This window comes from Plecotus auritus, assembly GCF_963455305.1.
Source record: "Plecotus auritus genome assembly, chromosome: 2".
NCBI classification, from domain to species: Eukaryota; Metazoa; Chordata; class Mammalia; order Chiroptera; family Vespertilionidae; genus Plecotus; species Plecotus auritus.
The window spans coordinates 159664885-159681293 of record NC_137771.1 but is presented as its reverse complement, the minus strand read 5'-3'; the positions used below and the strand labels follow the sequence as shown (position 1 = coordinate 159681293).

General features: G+C 39.5%; 1 protein-coding gene across 1 annotated transcript in view; it reads left to right on the top strand.

Annotated features, from left to right (window-relative positions):
• The window catches only part of SLC9C1 (solute carrier family 9 member C1), a gene marked incomplete at its 3' end in the record, with an annotated part of 107909 nt that overhangs the window by 41371 nt on the left and 50129 nt on the right, over positions 1–16409 (top strand). Inside the window, exons 10-12 of the mRNA XM_080654684.1 lie at positions 2791–2872; positions 6718–6884; positions 7531–7656. Of these exons, the coding sequence (XP_080510810.1) occupies positions 2791–2872; positions 6718–6884; positions 7531–7656 (375 nt within the window). The remainder of the gene's footprint in view (positions 1–2790; positions 2873–6717; positions 6885–7530; positions 7657–16409) is intronic.

The following is a 16409-nucleotide window of genomic DNA, read 5'->3' as shown; positions in this document are numbered from 1 at the left end:
CCACAGCAATCCTGAGAAAGAAGAACAAAGTAGGTGGGATCTCAGTGCCTGATTTCAAGCTGTATTACAAAGCCACTGTTCTCAAAACAGCCTGGTACTGGCACAAGAACAGACATATAGATCAATGGAATAGAATAGAGAACCCAGATATTGACCCAAACCACTATGCTCAATTAATATTTGACAAAGGAGGCATGAACATACAATGGAGTCAAGACAGTCTCTTCAATAAATGGTGTTGGGAAAATTGGACAGATACATGCAAAAAAATGAAACTAGACCACCAACTTACACCATACACAAAAATTTACTCAAAATGGATACAGGACTTAAACATAAGAAGGAAAACCATAAAAATACTAGAGGAATCCACAGGCAGAGAAATCTTAGACACATACCAAAGCAATTTCTTCACCGATACCGCTCCTAGGGCAGTGGAAACTAAAGAGAAAATAAACAAATGGGACTACATCAAAATAAAAAGCTTTTTTCACAGCAAAGGAAACCATCAACAAAACAACAAGAAACCCCACTGTATGGGAGAACATATTTGCAAATGTTATCACTGATAAAGGTTTAATCTCCAACATCTACAGGGAACTTATACAACTTAATAAAAGGAAGATAAATGATCCAATAAAAAAATGGGCAAGGGACCTAAATAGAATCTTTTCAAAAGTGACATAAGGAAGACCAAGAGACATATGAAAACATGCTCAAAGTCACTAATTATCTGAGATGCAAATCAAAATGACAATATGGTACCATCTCACACCTGTCAGAATGGCAATCATCAACAAATCAACAAATGACAAGTGCTGGAGAGGATGTGGAGAAAAAGGAACCCTCATGCACTGCTGGTGGGAATGCAGACTGGTACAGCCACTGTGGAGAACAGTATGGAGTTTCCTCAAAAAACTAAAAATGGAACTCCCATTTGACCCAGTAATCCCACTCCTAGGAATATATCCTAAGAAACTAGAAACACCAATCAGAAAGGATATATGCACCCCTATGTTCCTAGCAGCACAATTCACCATAGTTAAGATTTGGAAACAGCCTAAATGCCCATCAGCAGATGAGTGTATTAGAAAACTATGGTACATCTACACAATGGAATACTACACTGCTATAAAAAAGAAAGAATTCTTACCATTTGCAGCAGCATGGATGGACCAGGAGAGCATTATGTTAAGTGAAATAATCTAGGCAATGAAAGAAAAATACCACATGATCTCACTCATTTATGGAAAATAAAGAACATTATAACCTGATGAATAAAAAGATAGATACAGAGGCAGTAAGCACCAGACTGTCAAATTACAGTGGGAAGGCTGGGGAATGTTGGGGAGGGGGAGAAATAGATCAACCAAAGGACTTGTATGCATGCATATAAGCACACCAATGGACACAAAAGTGGGATGAGGGCATGCGACAGGGGGTAGGGGAGGCTGGGGGAAGGTCAATGGGGAAAAAAAGGAGATATATGTACTAATATATGTAATATTTTAAACAATAAAAAATATTTAAAAAATAAAATACCATAAAAAAAGAAAGAAGTACACCACTAAGCACATTTAAAATGTTCAACAGCATTACTCCAGGACAATACAAATTAAAACTACAGTAATAAACCTAATATTTAATTTATATGAAGGTTTTTAAATTGTCAGTTCTTATCTACAGAAATAGATTAGAACAGCAGTTGCCTCTTCTGAGGATTTATTGGGAAGGGACACTAGAGAAACTTTGGAGTATATGAGAATAGTCTACACAATGATAGATTGAGGGTTAAAATGGTACACAAGTACATTTCAATGTAGGTAGATTATACCTTGGTGTTTTGTTTGTTTGTTTTTTTTTTTTTGTTTTTTTTTTACAAATACAATAGACCTAGAATAGTCATAACAATTTTGAAAAAGAAGAACAAAGTAGAAGGATTTATATTACCTCATATATGGACTTACAAGGATACAGAATACCCCTACTTGGGCTGCACCCTTAAAGAATTAAATCAGAATATACAGTAAGAGCTTCCTGGGCACCAATATTTTAGGTTCCTAAGTGATTGTAATGTGGAGAGCCTCTGGTGTGGCTTCATGCTCTGTAGCTAACCTCCATCTGTGGCCAAATAACAGAGAACTAGATAAAGGTTTAACAAGAGTTCTGGAAGTCAGAATTCCATAAACCAACAGAAGTGTACAGTCTCAGATTGAAACGTGTTGCTCCACTCATCTATGGAGACCAACTTGAAATATAAGAGACAGATAACAAGTGGCACCAAAACTATTAATTGCTCCTCCTTAATGACAATGAAGGGATTCCACAGAGTCAAAGTATGAGGTGGAGCAAACATATCAAGGCCTCTGAGTTGTTCTCTTTTCATGGGTGAGGAGAATTGTCTGACACAGGTGTACTGGTACTGTTTAGCAAAGAACTGGGGGTGTGTAGAGTAGATAGGAATTGATGAAGTACAGGCATATTCCTAGGGTCCAAGAAATCCAGCAATTTATTTGAAGACAAGTTTTGTTTTTCTTACCAATGTCTATATATGTGAGTATACACTTAGGTTAAACCATGTGTCCTGATTTTTAGTTTGGTTCCAAAAGCATGGATGAAATATATGTGGGAAGATAGGGAATCCCCAGAGTACTTTCATCATGTCTGATAGTCAAATTCTCCCCTCCATGAGCATTTATTATCATAGTATAACCTAGCTTAATTTCACTGGTAAATACAAAAGATATTATATGAAATTATCATCAATACTTTGTATTTTTTCAATTCTAGGTATTATTTCATGGAGTGTCAGTATGCTTAATCACCCTGATTGTCAATAGAGTTATTTTGCCGATGGTAGTTAGTAAACTAGGTAAGTATACTAATTAGTATTCTGAGTGAAGAGAGAAATATTCTAAATATGCTAAAGAATTGGTAAAAATGAAAAAAGAAGCTATGTAAATGCAAATCAACAATGTCTAATTGAAACAGAAATTGGACCTCTATGTAAAGTCATATGAAAGGTTCAGGCAAACAACCTTTTTATTTTTTAAAAATTACTTACATTAGTCCAGTTTAAGTAACATAATAAGTTTATTCAGTTATCTGACAAACTTCTATTAAGAGCCTTCTATATGCCAGGCACAATTTTAACTGACAGTGATGCATATGAAGACTGACTAGGTTTCTGAGTTGATAGAGCTTACATTAGAGATAAGTAAATAGTCAGTAAAGAAGTCAAATAAGGTAATATCAAAGTAAACAAACCACATGTAAATACATTAAAAAACACAACAGGTAGTAGATTACTGAGGAAGCCATATGTTTAATCTTAGCTAATAAAGAGAGAATATGCTAATTGACCATCATGCCCTCACAAAGATGGTGGCACCCACAGCCAATAAGGAGGGAATATGCTAATTGACTGCCATGCCCTCAAAGATGGCAGCACCCACAGCCACAAGATGGCAGCGCCCAGTCCCCTCAGCTCCTCCACACACCTGCCTCTGAAGTCCTCCAGTCCCCTCAGCCCCCCAGCCGCCCAGGGCTGGCCCAAGGTGCAGGCAAGCCTTGGATATCAGCTGCCCAGCAGCTTAGGGGTGGACCGAGGTGCAGGCAAGCCTTGGATGGTGGCTGCCCAGCCACCCAGGGCCAGCCCAAGGTGTGGGTAAGCTGCTGATGGCAGCTGCCCAGTTGCCCAGTGCCTGCCCAAGGCACAAGCAAGCCACTGATGGCGGCTGCCCAGCCACCCAGGGCCACCCGAGGTTCAGGTAGCCAGGGCCGGCCAAGGCTTGCGCTGCCAGCAGTGGAAGCAGCAGAGATGTGATGGGGGCGTCACCTTCCCCTGATCACCAGATTGCCTGTCTCCCCTGAGGGCTCCCAGACTGTGAGAGGGGGCAGTCCAGGCTGAGGGACCCCCCTCCAGTGCATGAATTTTCATGCACTGGGCCTCTAGTTAATATATAATTAAGGTCATAAAGAGGCCATTCTAGTTCTATGGATAACTGATTGGGAAGAGGAGGGGTGATAAGGAGAGCGGAAGTAGAAATAGCAATTTTAGGAGGATATCTACATGATGTAATGTGCCTGTTTTAAGCCCCTACTTTTTTAACAGTTGAGAAAATGAGACTTAGAGAATTGGAACTCCTTGCCCAAGGTCACACAACTAGGTAATGGCAGTTAAGAACTAGAAACATATTGCCTTGATGCTTTTAATTCATTATATTCTTAACTGCTCTATTACCCTTTTTATGATACATGGAGTTTTCACTCTAATGGCATATTTTTTTTCAATCTGAAATTTCATCTTTATGGATAATACTACCCAATCTCCCTTCCTTCCTCATATTTGGAACAAAATCTTTTTCCTTTTCTTTCCCCCCCGCTAAATTATGTGAGCCTTATCATAATAAAATGGGAAGAACAGATTATAGAGGTAACATTTTCCAAAGAGTATTAGATGTTCTACTTAGTAGCTAGATAAATCTAAAATTCTTAGTGTGGAGCATCTGTTTATTTATACTGAGAGCAGTGAACATTTGCTCATGAAACATTATTGATTTCCAAACAAGCTTCCATGGCTCAAAAAAGGAATTTATATCTGATAGTAAGAGTACTTCAAACCTTAATGAGGTCTGGAGATATACACTGAGTGGCCAGATTATTGTGATCTCTGAATGCATAATAATCTGGCCACTCAGTGTATATCCTATATAATAAAAGGCTAATATGCAAATTGTCCCCTCGACGAGGAGTTCAACCAGCAAGCAGGCCGGCCAACCGCGCCTATGTCCTCTCCCCTTGACCAGGCTGGCCAGACCCTCTCCCCATGCACAAATTCATGCACCGGCCCTCAAATATATATATATATATATATATATATATATATATATATATATATATATATATACACACACACACACACACACACACACATATATATATAAATATATATATACACATATATACTAGAGGCCCAGTGCACAAAATTCATGCACTGGGGGGGGGGGGTGTGATCCTCAGCCCAGCCTGCACCCTCTCCAATCTGGGATTCCTCTCATTATCCAGGACTGCTGGCTCCCAATCGCTCGCCTGCCTGCCTGCCTGCCTGATTGCCCCTAACCGCTTCTGCCTGCCAGCCTGATCACCCCCTAACCACTCCCCTGCCAGCCTGATTGATGCCTAACTGCTCCCCTGCCAGCCCGATTGCCCCTAACTGCCCTCCCCTGCCTACCTGGTCACCCCTAACTGCCCTCCCCTGCAGGCCGGGTCCCCTCCAACTGCCCTTCCCTGCCAACCTGGTCACCCCTAACTGCCCTCCTCTGCCAGCCTCATTGCCTCTAACTGCTCTCCCCTGCTGGTCTGGTCCCCCCAAACTGCCCTCCCCTGAAGGCCTGGTCACCCCTAACTGCCCTCTCCTGCAGGCCTGGTCCCCCCCCCCCCAACTGCTCTACCCTGCAGGCCTGCGTCCCCCTCAACTGCCCTTCCCTGTAGGCCCAGTCGCCCCCAACTGCCCTCCCCTGCCGACCTGGTCACCCCTAACTGCCCTCCCCTGCAGGCTTGATCACTCTCAACTGCCCTCCCTTGCAGGCCTGGTCCCTCCCAACTGCCCTCTCCTGCAGGCCTAGTTCCCTCCAACTTCTCTCCCCTGCAGGCCTGCGTCCCCCTCAACTGCCCTTCCCTGCAGGCCCGGTCGCCCCCAACTTCCCTCCTCTGCTAGCCTGGTCACTTCTAACTGCCCTCCCCTGCAGGCTTGATCACCCCCAACTGCCCTCCCTTGCAGGCCTGGTCCCTCCCAACTGCCCTCCCCTGCTGGCCATCTTGTGGTGGCCATCTTGTGTCCACATGGGGGCAGGATCTTTGACCACATGGGGGCAGCCATCTTGTGTGTTGGAGTGACAGTCAATTTGCATATTACTCTTTTATTAGATAGGATATATACACTGAGTGGCCAGATTATTGTGCGTTCAGAGATCATAATAATCTGGCCACTCAGTGTAAATGGGGGTAAATATATATCATACATATCATATATATGATTTTACATATAGGTAGGATATATGTATATATAGTCTGTATGTGTGTATGTATCTGTGTACATTATTTACATATATTTATGTATATACCTATACCTATACCTATATGGCATGTACAGATATAGATGATGGATATGCAGTTCAAAGGCCTGAGAACCAGGAAAGACAATGATATAAATTGCTGTCCAAATCTAAAGGCAGGGGAGGATCGATTTCCCACCTTGAAGACCATCAGTCAGAGAGAGTGAATGCTCAGCCTTTTGTTCTATTCAGGCCTCCAACAAACTGGATGAGGCCTGACCACATTGAGAAAGGCAATCTGCTTTACTCAGTCTGCCAATTTAATCCCTTGTCTCCTCATCTATTAAACTGGGAAAAGGGACTCACCTCAAAAGGTGATCAAGATGATAAGAAAAAAACTTAATACATGCAAAGAGCTGAGATGCACTTCTCAGCATATGATAAGCACTCAATAAATATTAGCTATTATGAGGAGTATGAAAGCAGAAAATTTTGAAATTGTTAGTGTTCCTATTATTAAACAATTTATGTTGAATGTTTAATTAAAAAAAAAACACAACACTACTTAGTACATAGAGTAAGAACAAAAGGAAGCTTTTTTTATAATTCAGATCAAAAGGGTGATGTTCTACTATTTATAAATGTGCTCTTTGTACCAAAGGTCTGCGTGATGTTACATCAACAAAATATAAGTCACTTTATTATACATTTCAACATTTTCAAGAGATAACAAAATCTGCAGCCTCTGCACTCAAATTTGATAAAGATCTTGCTAATGCAGATTGGAACATGGTTGAGAAAGCGATTATATTTCAAAACCCATATGCAGTAAGCAAGTAATATCTTTAATTTATCCCTTCAGGGTAGGTATGATTGTCCTTAAGTAGTAAAAATGTTACAAATATTAATTCACAATTTTAATTCTTATAATTGACAGAAATGTTGTATTGGTAACTCCTTATTCACCACAATAGTTAGGAGGGGATCTTAGGAAATTTTGTGATCACTGTGGGGCAAAATAGAAGAGACAACCTCTTTAAGTACACGCAAAATATATGTTGTAAATTCAAAACAAGGAGCAGTGTTGCCCCATTCCCCAGAGGTTCAGATTCAGTAGGTCTGTGAAAATGTTCATTTCTAACAATTCCCAGGTGATGCAGATGCTACTGGGGAAACATACTTTCAGAACCACTGGCTTAAAGTATGATTTTATATGCAGTAGCTTTTATAAACTGTTAACAATGCCAAGTAAAGATAAAGATATGCTATAACTCTTTCCTCACCAAACTGGCAATCATTTTACATCTAGATAACTGTGCAAGTAATGAGGTAACTCATCTGAACATTTTTCTATATCTAGCAAATTTTCTATAATTTTTCAAACCAAACTGGCATATGAATTGCTCAAGGTTTATGCTAAACTATGTTAATATTCATGTATTATTGTTTTGGTTTTGATTTGTGTTTTACTTAGTTAAACCAAGGAGAAACAACAGAACATCAAAAGGTGAACTGTCCAAGCTGTAACACAGAAATAGATGAGACCCTTAACACTGAAGCAATGGAACTAGCCAACAGGCGTCTTCTGTCAGCACAAATAGTTAGTACTTTATTAAACACTTTTAAAAGTATTTTTGACCTAGCATTATACTGAAAACTTCTCTCTTGCTGAAGATAATCTTGATTATACTCACCTGCATAGCTTAATAGATTGTTTACAAAGGCAAAGGGAAATTTGACACTGTCTTAGGAATCTGCTTGACTGCAAAAACTAAGAGAAAGAGAGAGAGAGAAAATAATCCACTTAAATTAGCTTAAGTAAAAGGTGTTTTATTATGAGGAACTGGCAGTTTCACAGGTCCCAGTGGCAGGAAACATAGCTGAGCTCAACCTTCATATGTGTTATGCAGTCAGTTCCAAGCCACTGCCTATCTCTGGGTCCAAACCAGTTTTTCATGAGAGGATACCATCAAGTTCACTAACAACTGCAAGTATAGGGTACTACCCTATATAATAAAAGGGTAATATGCAAATAGACCAAGTGGCAGAGCAACCAAACAACCAATCAAAGCGTAATATGCTAATGATATGCTAAGGCTGCTCAACCGCTCACTATGATGTGCACTGACCACCAGGGGGCAGACAGTCAACTGGGTGACCAGTCGCTATGACATGCACTGACCACCAGGGGGTAGATGCTCCAACCGGTAGATTAGCTTGCTGCTGGGGTCTAGCCAATTGGAACTGAATGAGATGGGCCGGACATGCCCTGGAGCCTTCCCGTGGTCCCTCCCAGACCGATTATGCACCAGTGGGGTCCCTCAGCCTGGCCTGCGCCCTCTCACAATCCAGGACTCCTTGGGGGATGTTGGAGAGCCGATTTCAGCTCGATCCTGCAGGCCACTCCCCTTGGGAGGGTGCCAGATGCAGGGCTCATGGCTGGCAAGTGTTGCTATGGTAGCACGAGCCTCTCCCAATCAGGACTGATTGGGCATGAGCCCGAGGCAGGCACAGTGGGGTCAGGATGAGTAGAGTGGCAGATAGGAGCTGCAGGTGGTGTTGGACTGTGTGTTTTGGTCTGATCCCTGCAGGCCACCCAGAGGGACCCCACCCATGCATGAATTCGTGCACTGGGCCTCTAGTGTTTTTATATAAAATCTTGAGTAAAAAATTAGAGAAATTATGTAACACAGCAGCATGCAGGATTCTGTGGGAAAATGCTAGCAGCCTAGTTACCATTTTCTATCCAGGGCAGAATATTGACGAGTTGCCATGACTCATCCTCTAGAAATGTTCCTGGTGGGCCTTCCACATTGCATATGGAACTGTCATGCATTTGTCAGCTATTCCAGCCATACAGGATTCCACACATTCTACCTTCTCTGTTTAACTCAGGGAATAAAAGCTCTATAGGGTATGGTTGTTCCCTCTCTGGCGGTAATCATGGCAGACAAATTGACTCTCAAAGGCAGCTTTTCCAAGGACCTAAATACTTTCTTTAAGCAAGTGAATCAGTGCCATGAAGAATGAACTTATGCCCAGATGGTGCCATGTTTCACCAGCAGGTTTTATGAGATCATGTCTTTGAATCTCTCCCAGATTTTTAATTTATTTCAGGAAAATATAGTATTCAGGAATCCTTAAAGCAATGCAGGAGATTCCATTTTGAATCTGGTTTTCATTGTTAATTTGATGTGTGACCTAGGACTTCCTCATGTCAGTCTTCACTCTTTCTATCTGTAAAAGAGAAAACTTGGGCTAACTAAATAACCTCTTAGATTCTTTCTGCTTATGAAAACCTTTGTATTTGCAATATACACTCCATGTACCCTCTTGATTTTTTGCCTTAAACATTTGTTTTCTACTATTATATCTTTGTTGATTTAATGCTATGTATGGTTCTTATTCAGGAAATCCTATTTTTCCAAAGTAGGATGGATCTCTCTCTGCTCTAGAGTTTCATCTCACTTTACATCTTTTTAGTTCTTCCTCCTTCTAGATATATTTTCATGTTTATCTCAGTTTGTCAACTTAGTTCCTGCAATATCAATTCTAATGTCCACTGCTCTTAATCATAATATTAATTAATCTATTAAAGTTTTCAAAACTTTGGGAATAGCTATTTAAATCTCAGCCACCCTTGTTAACTGGGGTAATATCTTCTCTACTATCGTTCATTAGAAGAAGCAGTACAGCATGACAAAACATGGTATAGGACGAGCAATATACTACATGGGTGAAACAGGAGACAGGCGTATATTCAGAGAGAACTGAGTTGCTAATGTGATTTTGGAAAATCTACTTAACTCCCTGAGCCTCAGCATTCTCATATATAAAATACATATTAGAATACCTCCTCACAAATCTGTTGGAAGAATTAAATGTTTATTTAAAACACGTATATATCCAACAAAACAACAAGAAACCCCACTGTATGGGAGAACATATTTGCAAATGTTATCACTGATAAAGGTTTAATCTCCAACATCTACAGGCAGCTTATACAACTTAATAAAAGGAAGATAAATGATCCAATAAAAAAATGGGCAGCGGACCTAAATAGAATATTTTCGAAAGAGGACAGAAGGAAGGCCAAGAGACACATGAAAACATGCTCAAAGTCACTAATTATCCGAGAGATGCAAATCAAAACAACAATGCAATACCATCTCACACCTGTCAGAATGGCTATCATCAACAAATCAACAAACGACAAGTGTTGGCGAGGATGAGGAGAAAAAGGAACCCTCGTGCACTGCTGGTGGGAATGCAGACTGGTGCAGCCACAGTGGAGAACAGTATGGAGTTTCCTCAAAAAACTGAAAATGGAACTCCCATTTGACCAAGTGATCCCACTCCTAGGAATATATCCTAAGAAACTAGAAACACCAATCAGAAAGGATATATGCACCCCTATGTTCATAGCAGCACAATTTACAATAGCTAAATTTGGAAACAGCCTAGGTGCCCGTCAGCAGATGACTGGATCAGAAAACTATGGTACATTTACACAATGGAATACTATGCTGCCATAAAAAAGAAGGAATTCTTACCATTTGTAGCAACCTGGATGGAATTAGAGAACATTATGCTAAGTGAAATAAGCCAGTCAATAAAAGAAAAATATCACATGATCTCACTCATTTGTGGATAATAAAAAACATTATAAACGGATGAACAAAAAGATAGGTACAGAGGCAGTAAAGCATCAAACAGACTGTGAAATTGCAGGGGGAAGGTTAGGGAGAGGTGGGAGAAATAAGAGATCAACTGAAGGACTTATATGCATGCATATAAGAATAACCAATGGATGCAAAACATTGGAGGGTGAGGGCATGTATGGGAGGGGGGTGAATGGGCAATGGTAAGATATGTACACATATAATACCTTAATAAAAATATAATAATAAAATCTTAAAAAAATAAAACACATATATATCAATAACACAATATTCTCCAGGTCCATACATGATGTTGCAAATGGTAAGAGCTCCTTCTCTTTTACAGCTGCATAGTAATCCATTGTGTAAATATACCACAGTTTTGTTTTATTTTTTATCCATTCATCTGCTGATGAATGGATAAGGTTTGGGCTGTTTCCAAACCTTAGCTATTACAAATTGCACTGCTATGAACGTAGGGGTGCATATATTCTTTCTGATTGGTGTTTCAAGGTTTTTAAAATATATTGCCAGAAGTGGGATCACTGGGTCAAATGGGAGTTCCATATTTAATTTTTTGAGGAAACTCCGTACTGTTTTCCACGATGGCTGCGCTCATCTGCATACCCACCAGCAGCATACACAAGTTCCCTTTTCTTTTCTTTTCTTTTCTTTTCTTTTCTTTTCTTTTCTTTTCTTTTCTTTTTTCTTTTCTTTTCTTTTCTTTTTTCTTTTCTTTTCTTTTCTCTTTAATATATTTTATTGATTTTTTACAGAGAGGAAGGGAGAGGGATAGAGAGTTAGAAACAGCAATGAGAGAGAAACATCAATCAGCTGCCTCCTGCACACTCACTGCTGGGTATGTGCTCACAACCAAGGTACATACCCTTGACCAGAATCAAGCCCAGGACCCCTGAGTCCGCAGGCCAATGCTCTATCCACTGAGCCAAACCGGTTAGGGCACAAGTTCCCTTGTCTCTATATCCTTGCCAACACTTGTGGTTTGTTGATTTGTTGATGGTAGCCATCCTGACAGGTGTGAGGTGATACCTCATTGTCATTTTAACTTGCATTTTTCTGATGCTTAGTGACTGAGCATTTTTTCATATCACTTGGTCTTCTGTATGTCCACTTTGGAGAAGTGTCTGTTTAGTTTCTTTGCTTATTTATTAATTGGATTGTTTGTCTTTCTTTTGTTAAGTTGTATGAGTTCCTTATATATTTTGGATATTAACTCCTTACTGGATGTATCATTGGCAAATGTGTTCTCCCACGCAGGGGGCTTTCTTTTCACTTTGTCGATGGTTAGTTTTGCTTTGCAGAAGCTTTTTATTATTATGCTAAGCGAAATAAGCCAGTCAGAGAAAGGTAAGTATCACCTGATCTCACTCATATGTGGAATCTAATGAACAACATAAACTGATTAACAAAATAGGTCCAGAGAGATAGACTGATGAATTTCAGAGGGAAGGTGGGGGAGGGAGGGTGTTGGGGAGGAGAGATTAACTGGGGAATTTACATAGGCATGTGCATAGCCCATGGACACAAACTATTAATAGTGTGGCAAAGGCTTGGGTGGGGGGGGGGGGGGGCAGGTGCAGGAAGGAGGTGGGTCAATGGGGAACACTGACAAACAACAACAAAAAACAAAGGGGACATCTCTAACACTTTTAACAATAAAGATAAATGTGAAAATAAATAAATTACATATATATAATAAAAATATATATTATATATTTAGAGAGCCGTTAATTCAATAGTATAGTAGACAGGTCAATAAATGAGTTACTTTTAGGAATCATCATTCTCTAAATTCTTTTTACATTTTGGTGTGAATGATATTTTTTTTTTTTTTTACGTTTTTTTTTTTTTCATGTTTATTTTATTTTTTTTTCAAATTTTTATTAAGGTATTATATGTGTACATATCTTACCATTGCCCCCCACCCCCACCCCACTCCCATACATGCCCTCACCCCCCAATGTTTTGCATCCGTTGGTTACTCTTATATACATGCATATAAGTCCTTCAGTTGATCTCTTATTTCCCCCACCTCTCCCTAACCTTACCACTGTAATTTGACAGTCTGTTTGATGCTTTACTGCCTCTGTAACTATCTTTTTGTTCATCAGTTTATAATGTTTTTCATTATCCCCAAATGAGTGGGATCATGTGGTATTTTTCTTTCATTGACTGGCTTATTTCACTTAGCATAATGTTCTCTAATTCCATCCAAGTGCCTACAAATGGTAGTAATTCCTTCTTTTTTACGGCAGCATAGTATTCCATTGTGTAGATGTACCATAGTTTTCTGATCCAGTCATCTGCTGATGGGCACCTAGGCTGTTTCCAAATCTTAGCTATTGTAAATTGTGCTGCTATGAACATAGGGGTGCATATATCCTTTCTGATTGGTGTTTCTGGTTTCTTAGGATATATTCCTAGGAGTGGGATTACTGGGTCAAATGGGAGTTCCATTTTCAGTTTTTTGAGGAAACTCCATACTGTTCTCCACAGTGGCTGCACCAGTCTGCATTCCCACCAGCAGTGCACGAGGGTTCCTTTTTCTCCGCATCCTCGCCAACACTTGTCGTTTGTTGATTTGTTGATGATAGCCATTCTGACAGGTGTGAGATGGTATCGCATTGTTGTTTTGATTTGCATCTCTCAGATAATTAGTGACTTTGAGCATGTTTTCATGTGTCTCTTGGCCTTCCTTCTGTCTTCTTTCGAAAAGCTTCTATTTAGGTCCGTTGCCCATTTTTTTATTGGATCATTTATCTTCCTTTTATTAAGTTGTATAAGCTGCCTGTAGATGTTGGAAATTAAACCTTTATCAGTGATACCATTTGCAAATATGTTCTCCCATACAGTGGGGTTTCTTGTTGTTTTGTTGATGGTTTCTTTTGCTGTGCAAAAGCTTTTTATTTTGATGTAGTCCCATTTGTTTATTTTCTGTTTGGCTTCCATTGCCCTAGGGGCAGTATCACTGAAAAAGTTCTTTTGGCATATGTCTGAGATTTTGCTGCCTGTGGATTCCTCTAGTATTTTTATGGTTTCCCGTCTTATATTTAAGTCCTGTACCCATTTTGAGTTTATTTTTGTGTATGGTGTAAGTTGGTGATCTAGTTTCATTTTTTTGCATGTATCTGTCCAATTTTCCCAACACCATTTATTAAAGAGACTGTCTTGACTCCATTGTATGCTCATGCCTCCTTTGTCAAATATTAAATGCGCATATTGGTTTGGGTCGATATCTGGATTCTCTATTCTGTTCCATTGATCTATATGTCTGTTCTTGTGCCAGTACCAGGCTGTTTTGATGACAGTGGCTTTGTAATACAGCTTGAAATCTGGTATTGAGATCCCTCCTACTTTATTCTTCTTTCTCAGGATTGCTGTGGCTATTCGGGGTCTTTTTTTATTCCAGATGAATTTTTGGAGAGTTCTTTCTAGGTCTGTGAAATACGCCGTTGGTATTTTAATGGGGAGTGCATTGAATCTATAGATTGCTTTGGGTAGTATGGACATTTTAATGATGTTGATTCTACCAATCCATGAACATGGTATGTTCTTCCATCTGTTTACATCTTCCTCTATCTCTTTTTTCAGTGTCCTGTAGTTTTCCGCATATAGGTCTTTTACCTCCTTGGTTAGGTTTATTCCTAAGTATCTTAATTTTTTTGGTGCGATGGAAAATGGGATTGCTTTTTTAGTCTCTCTTTCTGTAAGTTCATTGTTGGTGTATAGAAATGCCATAGATTTCTTGGTGTTAATTTTGTATCCTGCTACATTGCCGAATTCATTTATTAAGTCTGTTAGTTTTTTGATGGAGTCTTTCGGGTTTTTTATGTACAATATCATGTCATCTGCAAATAAGGACAGCTTTACTTCTTCTTTTCCAATTTGGATGCCTTTTATTTCTTCTTCTTGTCTAATTGCAGTGGCTAATACTTCCAGTACTATGTCAAACAGGAGTGGTGAGAGTGGGCATCCCTGTCTTGTTCCTGTTCTTAGGGGAAATGGTTTTAGTTTTTGCCCATTGAGTATGATGTTAGCTGTGGGTTTATCATATATAGCTTTTATGATGTTGAGGTATGATCCTTCTATTCCCACCTTGTTGAGAGTTTTTATCAAGAAAGGGTGTTGGATTTTGTCAAATGCTTTTTCTGCATCAATTGATATGACTATGTGATTTTTATCTCTCAATTTGTTTATGTGATGTATCACATTTATTGATTTGCGGATATTGAACCATCCTTGCATTCCTGGGATAAACCCTACTTGGTCATGGTGTATGATCTTTCTGATGTACTGCTGGATCCTATTTGCTAGAATTTTGTTGAGGATTTTGGCATCTACATTCATGAGGGATATTGGCCTGTAATTCTCTTTCATTGTGTTGTCTTTATCTGGTTTTGGTATTAGGGTGATGCTGGCTTCATAGAAGGAGCTTGGAAGTGTTCCTTCCTCTTGAATTTTTTGGAATAGTCTGAGGAGGATAGGTTTTAGTTCTTCCTTGAATGTTTGGTAGAACTCTCCTGTGAAGCCGTCTGGCCCCGGGCTTTTGTTTGCCGGAAGCTCTTTGATGACTGCTTCAATTTCTTCCATAGTTACTGGCATGTTGAGCTGTTTAGATTCTTCCTGATTGAGTTTTGGAAGGTTATATTTTTCTAGGAATATGTCCATTTCCTCCAGGTTGTCCAGTTTGTTGGAATAGAGTTGTTCGTAGTATTTTTTAACAATCCTTTGTATTTCGGCGGGATCTGTTGTTATTTCACCTCTTTCATTTCTGATCTTGTTTATTTGGGTCCTCTCCCTTTGCTTCTTGGTGAGCCTGGCTAGAGGTTCATCAATCTTGTTTATCCTTTCAAAGAACCAGCTCTTGGTTTTGTTGATCTTTTGTATTGTTTCTTTGGTCTCTATGTCGTTTATCTGTGCTCTGATCTTTATTATTTCCTTCCTTCTGCTTACACTGGGCTTTTCTTGTTGCTCTTTTTCTAACTCTTTGAGTTGTTGGGTTAGGTAATTTATTACCCCTGTTTCTTGTTTTTTGCAGTAGGCTTGTAGAGCTATGAACTTCCCTCTCAAGACTGCTTTCGCTGTGTCCCATAGATTTTGGATTGTAGTGTTTTCATTGTCATTTGTTGTCATGATGTTTTTTATTTCTTCTTTGATCTCTCTGGTAACCCAGTCATGGTTTAATAGCATGCTGTTTAGTCTCCATGTGTTTGATTTCTTTCGGTTGTTTTTATTGTAGTTGATTTCCAGTTTTATGCCACTGTGGTCTGAGAAGATGCTTGATATGATTTCTATCTTCTTGAATTTGAAGAGACTTTGCCTATGTCCCAACATATGGTCTATCTTTGAAAATGACCCATGTGCGCTTGAGAAGAATGTATATTCTGTGGCTTTGGGGTGAAATGTTCTGAAGATGTCAATTAATTCCATCTGGTCTAGTGAGTCATTTAGGATTGATGTTTCTTTGCTGATGTTTTGTTTAGAGGATTTGTCCAATGGTGATAGTGGGGTATTAAAGTCTCCTACTATGATTGTATTGCTGTCAATGTCTCCCTTGATATCTTCCAGGAGTTTTTTTATGTATTTGGGTGCTCCTGTATTGGGTGCATATATGTTTACCAGAGTTATTTCTTCTTGTTGGATTGCTCCCTTTAGTATTATGAAATGGCCT